General features: G+C 40.9%; 1 protein-coding gene across 1 annotated transcript in view; it reads left to right on the forward strand.

The window, feature by feature from the left end:
* The window catches only part of pi4kaa (phosphatidylinositol 4-kinase, catalytic, alpha a), a 50,546-nt gene that overhangs the window by 24,915 nt on the left and 13,048 nt on the right, over positions 1–12,583 (forward strand). Inside the window, exons 24-39 of the mRNA XM_028601445.1 lie at positions 81–151; positions 922–1,046; positions 1,877–1,958; positions 2,065–2,148; positions 2,284–2,373; positions 3,041–3,160; positions 3,793–3,885; positions 4,754–4,910; positions 6,287–6,414; positions 6,500–6,658; positions 7,330–7,481; positions 7,695–7,802; positions 8,338–8,465; positions 9,382–9,537; positions 10,896–10,975; positions 11,076–11,275. Of these exons, the coding sequence (XP_028457246.1) occupies positions 81–151; positions 922–1,046; positions 1,877–1,958; positions 2,065–2,148; positions 2,284–2,373; positions 3,041–3,160; positions 3,793–3,885; positions 4,754–4,910; positions 6,287–6,414; positions 6,500–6,658; positions 7,330–7,481; positions 7,695–7,802; positions 8,338–8,465; positions 9,382–9,537; positions 10,896–10,975; positions 11,076–11,275 (1,933 nt within the window). The remainder of the gene's footprint in view (positions 1–80; positions 152–921; positions 1,047–1,876; positions 1,959–2,064; positions 2,149–2,283; positions 2,374–3,040; positions 3,161–3,792; positions 3,886–4,753; positions 4,911–6,286; positions 6,415–6,499; positions 6,659–7,329; positions 7,482–7,694; positions 7,803–8,337; positions 8,466–9,381; positions 9,538–10,895; positions 10,976–11,075; positions 11,276–12,583) is intronic.

The raw sequence follows: 12,583 nt of genomic DNA on the forward strand, positions 1-12,583 counted from the left end.
AGAAAGGGGGAAAAAAAGACCTAAAACCTGTGCTATTACTTTTTTATTCTATGCATTAACGTTTAATATATTCTTTCCAGGCATGATGCAGTGTGTGATTGCCGTTAGCGACAAGGTTTTTGAGGTCTTCCTGCACATGATGGCTGACAAAGTAAGGAAGATGTTTTCACCGAAGAAGAACTCGTATCCTGTTTAGAGTGTGTTTAGATTCTGACCCTTTGGGGGATTTTTTACTAAAGGGTCTGAGATGCTTTTTGTAACATGTTGTGCCCCTGACAGTTATTTGTAGAAGGCTTCGTAAATACCACTAGTGCATCTTAATTCAAGTTTAAACAATTGTTTGATTAGTTGATTAACAGAAAATGTTATCTACAACTAACTAACTAAACTATTTTGATAATCTGTTGTTTTCCAGCAAAAATAAGTAAATATTCTCCATCCTCTCAAAAGGGGAGCGTGCCTATGTTCCCAGAGCTCTATGTTCCCATATTTCAAAGATTTTTCCAAAATGTTCCCACAGTTCCATTTTCATAACTTTGTATCAGATTTTATCTCCCTTTCCTCCAATTTGGTAGCCAACTACACCCACCCTATTATCCAGTAGCAATGGACTACATATGGAATGTAACCCTAACACTAACATAGGGCCTAATTTTAAGAAAAATCTTAGAAATGTGGGAACATAGGGCTGTGGGAACATAGGGCTGACCCCCCTCAAAAGTGACGATTTGTTGCTTTTCTCTGATTTATATCATTGTAAACTAAACTTTGGTCTGTTGGTCAAAACAAAACAAGACCTTTGATGACATCTCCACGGGCATTCTGCGCTACTTTCTGATTTTTCATGGACCCAGCGATTAATTGAGAAAGTAATCGGCCGTTAGTCGTGGACCTAATCTTCACGAAATGTTATATTTTCAGCCAAAGACCAAAGCCCATGAGGAGGAGCTGGAACGCCACGCTCAGTTCCTCTTGGTCAACTTCAACCACATCCACAAGAGGATCCGCAGAGTGGCTGACAAATATTTGTCTGGCCTGGCTGAAACGTGAGAGGGCATCCATAGTACACACACAGAATACTACACCGACTCTTTTACTAACCCTTGTGTTGTCTTTCATTTGACCATGTCCTCACGGGTCAAAACTAGGGCTGTCCCTAACGATTATTTTTGTCATTGATTAAAGGTGCAGTAGGTAAGACTTATAAAACTAACTTTCTGTCAGATGCACCAATCAGGGCCAGGGGGGGTGACTAACTGCGTGTCAGTCACTGCTCATGCACACGCATTCATTCTCCCTTGTGGGGGGAGGGGCTTAGGAGACTGTTTGGGGCTTTAGCGGAAAGGGGGAGGGACTGAGAAGTTGTCGATGTTCAAATCTTTTGGCTAAGTCCTAGATCTTCACCATCCTACCTACAGCACCTTTTAATCTAACGATTATTTTTTCGATGAGTCGATTAATCTAACGATTAATTTGCATATTATTCTAAAGACTTTTGAACTGAACTTTGGAGAATCAATTTTTTAACTTAAGTACTTGACATAAAACTTAAAATGGCTAGGACATGGATTTATTTCATCGCTGGGGTAATATGCAGTTAAGAAAATCCCTGGCAAATGTATTTTTGCATCAGTGTTGGGAAAGGAAAATAACTGAAACGTAGGGCTCAAGCCTACGTAAGTGGCCTGAAGTATTTGCACGTGCGAAGCGCGTTGTATGGAATCATCCGTGTTATTTTTGGGTAATTAAAATGAGGTAGTTAGAAAGAAACCAATATTTCTGATGTGTATATATATGAATTTGACCCGAAGACAACAAAAGGGTTAACTGTTTAAAATGCAGCAGCGTCACCAGTATTTTCTCTGTCCCTCCTCAGTTTCCCCCACTTGTTATGGAGCGGCCGTGTGTTGAGGACCATGTTGGACATCCTGCAGACGCTTTCCCTCTCACTCAGTGCAGTAAGAGACGTCTACTATGCATCGCCGTAGCATCTACCTCTCAGTCTGTCTTTATACTGAATACACGTGTCATACCATGCCATAACAAGGATGTTTTTTTTTGCAGGACATTCATAAAGACCAACCTTATTACGACATCCCCGACACGCCCTACAGAATCACCGTCCCAGATACATATGAAGCCAGAGAGGTAACATTGTTTTCATTCAGAACAAATTATTCATCGCTTACTCCCCACCGTAGACTTTATTTTCCAATGTGTCTCCGTCTGTATGTGTAATTTATTTTAAAATGATCAAAGACATATTGGATCTCAACATTTTAGAGCATCGTGAAGGATTTTGCTGCTCGTTGTGGGGAGATCCTTAAAGAGGCTATGAAGTGGGCGCCATCTGTGACCAAATCACACCTACAGGTAAACTTTAATTTTTGAAACATTAAAGGCAGGGTTGGAAACATTTTCCAATACACCCTTTTTGGGTTACACTTTACGTGAAGGTATCTACATAAGAGTGACATGACACTGTCATGAACGTGTCATAAACATGACCTAACGCTTAGTGTCATTCGGTTTTTCTCATGACAAGTTATGGTAAGGGTTCATGTGTCATGAACACATGACAGTGTGTGTCATGTCACTCTTATGCAGATATCTTCAAGTAAAGTGTTACCCATTTTTGTACATATTTTTTGAAATGGTGTTTACGCTCCGGTAGCAATAAATAACTTATGGGCTCTGAAAAAGGAGCGAAAAAGATCCCTCATCTGTAGCTGCTGTAATCCTGTAAAAAACAAAAAACAAAAATAAAAACACCAATCACTGCCTTGCGGTCCGCTTGGAAAGAACCAATGAAATGCCTCCTTGCCCCTCTGCACATACTCCACCCCTCCCATGTACGAGCCTGAGCTCGGTGCACATCCTCGCCTCTGGAATTGCCGTAAGTCTCCCGGAGAAGGGAGGAGAAAACTCAACAAAGTTGCCAATGCCTCCTCATGTACAGTAAAGCCCAAATAATAAATAAAGTTTACATGGTGTACTTAAACGTGGCTTTAACCACTGATCTTAATGTTGTCTTTTTCAGGAGTATCTGAACAAACATCAGAACTGGGTGTCTGGTCTCTCCCAGCACACTGGCCTGGCCATGGCCACAGAGAGCATCCTGCACTTCGCTGGTTACAACAGACAGAGCACCACACTGGGGGTACTTCACAAACTGACTTTTCATATGCTTAATGCTTATGAATGCTGCAAAATGAAGATATTTAACCCTTCCAACAGTTCTATGTTGATGAAAATATTCAGAAGAACGGTTTACATACAGAAATTAGCGAAATTGGAATTAAATCAGTCCTGCTTTTAACATTTTGTCATTTTGGGCTTGTGCACTGCACAATATCATAAAATAGAAAGCTGAATGTAGACTTCATGAGGAAATTTGGTAGATTTATTTGAAAGGATAGGAGCAGAGGCCAGCGTGCCTTGCGCTCACAATGGTAATCAGGAAACCCTCAAGCTGCAAAAATAATTGAAAATACATCCCTGATGAACAAAGAACAGGCTTACATCAATCCTTTCTAACTCGCTACCGGAGAACAGCGGTGACGATGCTCTGCGTTGCACATCAGCTTCTAAATATCACACTAACACTGTGGCTCTTTTTTTGATGTTTTGTCATGTTTCAATAAAGCCATAAGGAACATTTATAGACACAATTCCTCCGAAAGACAAAAAAAAACATCACCATAACAGATAGATGAAGACAGCATTGTTTGTATTCCATGTCCAAAAAAAAAAGGCATTATAAAGTAGTAATTTGTATGTTTTCTCCTGTAGTCCACTCAGCTTTCTGAGAGGCCAACCTGTGTGAAGAAGGACTACTCCAACTTCATGGCTTCCCTCAACCTCAGGAACCGATTCGCTGGAGAGGTAATCTCACCAAATCATGCTAACTGTTATGGCTATCTGCTCTGCTCTCTGTTATTACCTCTACTGTGTCTTGATACAGCCAAATTCAACATTTAGTAAAAAATGTCAGCAAAACAACTTTTAACACTTTTTTACATTAGAAATCTGGTTGCTTAGTTGATAAAAAACCCTTTTGGATGGGAAATACAGTCCGATCCTGTGTGCATGCACGATGCTACGATGTCTTTTTTTGTTGTTGTGTTTTTAACCCTTGTGTCATTCTGGGTCAAGATGAATACCTTTTTTTTGTCCAATGTTTTGGTCCTCTTTTTCAACACGCTTTTTTGACATTTTGAACCTTTTTTCCTAGTTTTTTTTTTTTTTTGTCACTTTTTCCGATGTCTTTGTCGATTATTTTTATTTTTTAATACCAAGTTTGTCATTATTCCTGATGTCTCTTTTTATTTAAAAAAAAAAGTTTTTCCTGTTTTTCCCCCACGTTTTTGAAGCATTTTTGTCACTTTTTTTCAACCTTCTATACATTTTTTTTCAAATTTTATAAAATCTAATAAAATACCCAAATTAATTAAAAGTATTGAACTGATCTTTTTTTTTTTTTTTTTTTTTTTTTTACATTAAAGAGCGTTCCACAACCATCCACGTTATTTATTTGTTGACAATTTGTTGAAATAAAACCCAAATGTTTGATATAGAGACTTTTTGAAAATGGGTCAAATTTGACAACAGGAGGGTTAAATAGTTGTTTTTTTGTGCCGTCAACTGCAGATCAAAATGTCCCCTTGAGGGACAATATAGCTCTCTGAACTGAACATAAAGCACTTTGATACGTGTGCTTCTCCTGCTCACATCTTTTCTATTTTGTCTGTAGGTCTCGGGTATGATCCACTTCACCCAGGCGGTTCGAGGACAGTGCGATCTGAGCCGGATGATGGTCAAGGAGATGGGGGAGGCTTTAGACTCTACGCAGCCGGAAGCTTTCACCGAGTCCATGTTCAAACTGGCCGCGTTGCTCATCAGCTCCAAAGGTTTCGCTCTTTCTCTCTGCTGTTCTGTGCTAACAACAGGACTTTAAATTCACACCCGCCAAATGCGTGTAAAAATGAACGTTGGCTTATGGCTGGTGATGAATGAAGCAAACAACACTGTGGGCCAGATGTACGTACATTTGCGAATGTAGCGTTATCGGCGCCATGGCCAGGCCGCAGAAAGCGCACGCTTTGATACTTCAGCTCACTTTCCCCTTCACCCTCCCATGAATGCATATACATGACATGGAAAAGTGCAATTTGCCATTTTCAGTCCCCGCGACAGGCAGTCTGCGCTTTTACCTCAGTGCAGCCTGTTTGTACGTACCTTGCCATGCTTTTACGCGCAACTTGCGAAACAAATACGCCTGAAGTGGGCGCAAAAGCGTTAGTTCATCTGGCCCTGTGTCTGTTTGAATCGGCAGGCTGTAGAAACGATGCGATAAATCAGTGTTGCCAGATTAGCCGGTTTTCCGTCAAGAAATTTGGGCGGTTTTGTGTGCGTTTGGCTTGTAAACGTAGTCTGTATCTGGCAACACTGCTTGTAGTACTAATCCTGCATTCCCCATGAACACTATGTCGTGACGTGTCATACAACCAATGGCTGACGCGTGTGGTAATGATTATGAGTTACGCTGAAACAGAAAAAAACAGGGATAGACTGATTATCAACCCTGGCAGATTATCGGGCCGTTTTTTTTTGCCAGTTTGCAGATAATCTGTATTTGCCTGAAAACCAATAAGGTTAATGAATTACAAAGAGATATACTTTAGCTCAGCTACAGCTCTGTGTCTGTCCCTTTGCTGCCGTTTCACTCACCACTGAGTCGGACTTTAAAAAAAAAAAAAAACAGTATCGGTCGAGCCCTAGAAAAAAACAAACGGTGCGAAAACAAACCAGAGGAGCTGAAATTAAGTAGTAAAGTTAGTTAGAAAAATAATAAAAAATGTGGAGATATTTTTCGGGAGTTAAGAAACCAGAAGAGCAAAATGAAGATGAAAAAGTAAAGGGAAAAGAAGAAAACAAGGAAAAGATTATTTTTTGGGGCTTTCCCCTTTATTGTACAGTGACAGTGGATAGACAGGAAAGTTGGGAGAGAGATGGGGGATGACACACAGCAAAATGCCGCAGGTTGGACTCGAACCTGGGCCGCTGTAGAGGACTCAGCCTACATGGGGCGCACGCTCTACCGGGTGAGCTAGAGACAGGAAAATTTTGCTTTCTGATTGGCCGGTAACTTTTAAAATCTACTAGCCATGTTGGCTGGTGATCAAAAAAGTTAATTTAAATCCCTGGCTACCAAATGCAGTGCTCTTGATTTGTTGTTTGATTGCCGCTATGTTTTTTTCCCTGTTTTCTCTTGACTGGTTTTCAGACTGCGACCCTCAGCTCCTGCACCACCTGTGCTGGTCTCCTCTCAAGATGTTTACAGCGCACGGCATGGAAACGGCTATCGCTTGCTGGGAGTGGCTGCTGGCAGCTCGCGTTGGAGTGGAAGTACCGGTAACGCAGACGGGTTTATCATTTTTAGTTTTGGAGTGCATTTGTATTGTATCTATACTATAAATCTCCTCTCTTGGCTGCCTAGTTTATGCGCGAGATGGCAGGAGCGTGGCAGATGACCGTGGAGCTTAAGATGGGCTTGTTCTCAGACGCTCAGGTGGAGGCCGATCCTCTGGCCGCATCAGAGGAAAGTCAGCCTGTCCCCTGCCCTCCAGATGTCATCCCTCACCAGATCTGGATCGAGGTCAGAGGATCTACTTGCTCTTATGAACTAGGTTTACATGCACATAATATTCCAGTTTTTGCCCTTATTCTGAAAAAGACAATATTCCGACTCAGCTGTTGACATGGCTAATGAAAGAGAATATTCCGCTAATATTCCCGTTTACATGCAGCTGTGCAAAAAAGGATTTTCTTTAAAGATCCCTACCGCTGGTGGACTTGTTGGACTGAGCGAACGCACCTCCCTCTTTCATTCCTTCAACCGCCTTCTTGAAAAGGTCGCCATTCCAAAATCCAGTTGATATCCAAGTCATTATGTTAAAAAGTAGCTGTGTTTCTCCTTACAGTGTGATCATTTTAGGCAAGCATCCTTACTGTGTCCAACAACCATAGCAACGCACAGAGCCGACCGTAAATAGGCAAGAGGCCGTAAACTGTCACAAACTGCTGTATACATGCGCAAATAATGCTTCTAAAACCAGAATAATATCGGAATATCCCACACGTCTTAAATTAGAAAATGCTAAATTCGGATTAAGGCCTTATTCCATATCCAAACGGAATGTACTGTTTACATGACCTGCATCAAATTCAAAATATTGTCATATTCTGAATATTAGTGTGCATGTAAACGTACTCCATCTTCTCCATTTCCATTATCGCCTCTCGTGTCTGCCTTTTGCCCCCCTCCAGTTTCTAGTCCAGAGGTTTGAGATAGCAAAGTATTCCAGCGCAGATCAAGTGGAGATCTTCGGCAGTTTGCTTCAACGCTCGATGTCTCTCAACGTCGGGGGGGCTAAGAGTAGCCTCAACCGACACGTAGCTGCCATTGGACCTCGTTTCAGGTACATAAACACACACACACACACACACACACACACACACACACGGCTTAAAGCTAATGTATGGTATGTTTTATGATCCCTATGCTTACTTACCTGTCATTTAATGTCGGTTTACCCTTTTAGGGGTCTTGACAATCATCTTGGTTTTTTAAGGAAATGAAAAAGAAGTGTAAAATGTTAAGTTTAAGTTTTATGTATTTCTCTGTGCTTCAGGCTGCTGACTCTGGGTCTGGCTCTGCTCCACTCTGACGTCCTCACAAATTCAACTGTTAGAAATGTGCTCAGAGAGAAAATCTACTCTACAGCCTTTGATTACTTCAGGTACAAACACACACACACACACACACACACACACACACACACACACACACACACACAAAATCTAAGGGTGCAACAAACATTTCCATGCAGGGTTAGGATTGGGGTTGGGTTAGGGTTAGCAATCAATTAATTTGTGTAATGTTTTTTTCGATTACAATAATTCAGTCTATATAATATCAGAAAAAAGTGAGAAAAAAAAATATCCAAAGGCCTATTGCTGTTTTTTTTTCCCAAACAAACCAAAGGAACAAATGATAGAAAGTAAAATTAGTGCTGACTAACAAATATTAGCACGCTACCACGCTAAACTAGGATTGTGAACGAGGTAAGCATTGCACCTGCTTAACATCAACACGTTAGCATTGTCATTGGGAGCAAGTTAGCGTGCCGACATTAGCATTTAACTCAAAGCCCCTCTGTGCCTAAATGCAACCTCAAAGAGGATTAGATTGCACAAAGGTTTAGTAAAAACATCCTAAACGCATAATAAAACCCAACTATTGATGCTCTAACTCTTTACTGTCCATCTCTCCAGCATCGCTCCAAAGTTCCCCACCCAAGGTGACAAGCAACTCCGCGAGGACATCAGCATCATAATCCGTTTCTACGCCAGCATCCTGTCCGACAAGAAATACTTGGCAGCGTGCCACTTGGTCCCACCTGGTGAGCTTGGTACTATCCCAGCCCCGAGCACGCTCTCTGCCGGGATATTTGGATCGCTTATCGTGTCCAGCACTTCTCCTCTTTCTATCTTAAGTAAGCCTAAAGCGGTGGAGCTCGGACTGCACTGCAGCAGGGGCATGCTATTACGCGTGTCAAATTTGACGCTGTTTGTCCTCACGTTGCTGCAGATAGATCCTGGTATCTATCTATGTCACAAACCCAGCCTTTTTATTGCTTTTTTTTTTTATCCTCCTTTATTTATTTATCTTACTCTTTATACTTTTGCAATCAGTCATGTTCTATCCTTAATGTTAAGCAGCTGTGATGGAAAAGCGCAAATTTGTCGTCTGCGTTAAGATGCATGATTATTCATCATGTCAGCCCCGCCCGTCTGCCTCTCTCCTCGATTGGTCAACGTGGTATCAGAAGAAGAAACTACTAAGTTTTTCTTCCAACCCAGAAAATCTTCTCCTCTTCATTCTCGACGCCACCCCGAGGAAAGACACGGTCTCATTCTCATGCACATCGAAGCGCTTCAGGTAGACGAGTCCTCTAACCGCTGATCCTGGATCAGATTAAGCTACCGTCAGCCCCGCTGTGCATTAACAAGACAAAAATAATACCTGACCCAGTATCAGTGGTTCAAGTGCAACCTCTACCTCCATGTGAATGCCGCTGGTTTCCCCTGCTTTCAAAATGCATGACCATCACACCAAGCAGAGGACTGACTCATGCAGCTCATTCAGCTCTTCAAAATCTCCCTCGCCATCGATCATAATGTGGATGTTTTTTTTTCGCTGTTTACACATCATAACAAGAAACTTCAACCTGTGCTTTCTCTCGTTCAGGATTTACTATATGAGTTTGTTTGTGCTCGTGTCTTGGCCATGCTAAATCCTTTTTGTTACGTGAGCAGATAATCAGGACCCGTCCCTGAACAGCCTGTCGGTGATGAACGCAGCCGACCTCAGGAGCAACATGGACTCCAGCGCTCGCTCCCAGCAGAGCGGCCAGGGGTGGATCAACACCTACCCGCTGTCTAGTGGCATGTCCACCACGTCCAAGAAATCAGGTACTGCTTACAGTCAGCAGGTCACAGTGGAAGGAATCAGTGTGTGGAACAATGTTAAAAGCAGGGTTCATACGTTTTGAAAAAACCTGGAAAGGTTATGGAATGTGAAAAATGCAAATTCCAGATTCCAACCTCTGAGGGTAAACTTTAACACAGATTTGTATTCTTATTGTATAATGTCGACATTTTCAGGAATACATAGTCATGGAAAAGTCATTGAAAAGGATTGGTTAAAATGCGTATGAACCCTGTAAAAGGGCAACCAAAGAATTGAAACAAATATGTTGAGTACATACAGTTAAATGTGTTAATTCTGTTTTTGTTCTGTTCTTTTGTGACTGGTAAGGGGTTGAGGTGGGTTATAGGGAAGATTTTCTTTTTTTTTTTTATAAAATATTTGTTATGTTAGGGGGCCAAATTATATAAGATGATTCTTCTTTCTGCTCCTTTTCTTTCAGGACTTTACATTTTGTGTTTGCATTCAGTTGTTTGTTTGTTTTGATAAATTAAATGTGTGTGTATATATATATATATATATATATATATATATATATATATATATATATATATATATATATATATATATATACACACACACACACACACACACACACACACACACACACACACACACACACACACACACACAGTACAGCCCAAAAGTGTGGACACACCTTCTCATTCGATGGGTTTCTTTATTTTCATGACTATTTACATTGTAGATTCTCACTGAAGGCATCAAAACTATGAATGAACACATATGGAATTATGTACTTAACAAAAAAGTCTGAAATAGCTTTTTTGATAACTCTGCAAACCCTTGGTGTTCTCTCAATGAGCTTCATGAGGTAGTCACCTGAAATGGTTTTCACTTCACAGGTGTGCTTTCTCAGGGTTAATTAGTGGAAGTTTTTCCCTTATTAATAAAAAAGCAAAGGGTGGCTACTTTCAGTTCACACTTTTTTGTTAAGTACATAATTCCAAATGTGTTCATTCATAGTGATATATATACATACATACATACATACATACATACATACATACATACATACATACATACATACATACATACATACATACAACAATAATAATACAGATGAAAAAGTGGTTGCATAATGCATACTGGGACACTTTTCTACCCCAAGGTGACAAAAGTCGGCTACCAAAATATCTTTGATAAAACGTGCAGAGTAAGAACACTCCTGCTCGGCCAGATTCAGACAGTTCCTGGGATGTAACCAATGATATTTCCCAATTTCATTGAGAAAAACAAATGCACACAAGAACGCAGATGGAGAAACGCTTAAAAACCTAAACTGACACACTGGTTTGAATGTCTCTTCTTCTTTACGTCCTAGGGTTGTCCAAGAAGAGCAACAGAGGGACACAGCTCCACAAATACTACATGAAACGCAGGACTCTGCTACTGGCTTTACTGGTGAGGGCTGAGAATGAATTGTCATTTTCTGGTTTTAAACTTGTGGCTCTTTATCTTCACGCTCTTCTCTTTCCCTCCGTGTCCTCTCTCGTCTCTCCAGGCCAGTGAGATCGAGCGCTTGACGACGTGGTACAACCCACTCTCCACTCAGGAACTGGCCATCGCCACGGAGCAGTCGGTGGAGACCAGCATCGCCAACTGGAGGTCCAAATACATCAGTCTGACGGAGAAACAGTGGAAGGACAACGTCAACCTGGCCTGGGGTATCGCACCCTACCTGGCTATGCAGTTACCAACCAGGTTACCCCCCCTCTCTCTCGCTCTGTGTTTGTGTAATACATTTCCCAAATACTTTTTAAAGGTGCAGTAAGCGATGCTGCGCAAAGATTGTTGATATTTAAACTCAACCGCCAAACAAAAGAAAATTGTCCCTGAACGTTTCGGGGAAGATTTCAGGGAAATGGTAAGCAAGGAGTCCCAATGAATACTAGGGTATAAGGTCCCTAAAAGTCTTTTGGTGCTTTATCTATTTAAGTTTTCTGAGGAAAATAGTATTGCTAGTGACAGAGATTTGATCAAAAAACTGCTTGTAGCTAGCAAGAAAGCTATCACTAGGAACGGGGGTAAGGAAACCCCTACAACGAAGAATTGATGGCTAACAATTGGGAAAGAAATCTTTTTAATGGAAAGACTGACACACAAACTGAGACTACAAGAAACACAACTGGAAAGGGGGAAAAATGGACCCTATACCAGACTTCAAATGACGTTACTGGACTAAAACAATAGTAAACCGAAACATTACTCTCCCAAGAAGAGATGTCCCAGTATCGGTATCGGCTCCGATACTGCCTAAAACGCTGGTATCGGTATCAGGAAGTACTGGAGTTTATGCACCGATCCGATACCACGTAATAAAGCCCTAAAGAAAATCTACGTTAAAGTAGTTTATTTATGTTATTTTTCCGTTATAACTGACTGTCAGACTGGAGAATAAAAGAAAGTTCTGAGGCATTCATTGTTAGTGTTTGTTCATGTTTCACAAAGAGTTTAACCTGAGCCAGGCAGACAACAAAGATAGAAATCATATCACATCCATACAGAGATAGTAGTATACAGCTGTTATACATCATATCACATCCATACAGAGATAGTAGTATACAGCTGTTATACATCATATCACATCCATACAGGGATAGTAGTATACAGCTGTTATACATCATATCACATCCATACAGAGATAGTAGTATACAGCTGTTATACATCATATCACATCCATACAGAGATAGTAGTATACAGCTGTTATACATCATATGACATCTATACCGGGATAGTAGTATACAGCTGTTATACATCATATCACATCCATACAGGGATAGTAGTATACAGCTGTTATACATCATATGACATCTATACCGGGATAGTAGTATACAGCTGTTATACATCATATCACATCCATACAGGGATAGTAGTATACAGCTGTTATACATCATATCACATCCATACAGGGATAGTAGTATACAGCTGTTATACATCATATCACATCCATACAGGGATAGTAGTATACAGCTGTTATACATCATATCACATCCATACAGGGATAGTAGT

Source organism: Perca flavescens, chromosome 16, assembly GCF_004354835.1.
Source record: "Perca flavescens isolate YP-PL-M2 chromosome 16, PFLA_1.0, whole genome shotgun sequence".
Classification (NCBI taxonomy): domain Eukaryota; kingdom Metazoa; phylum Chordata; class Actinopteri; order Perciformes; family Percidae; genus Perca; species Perca flavescens.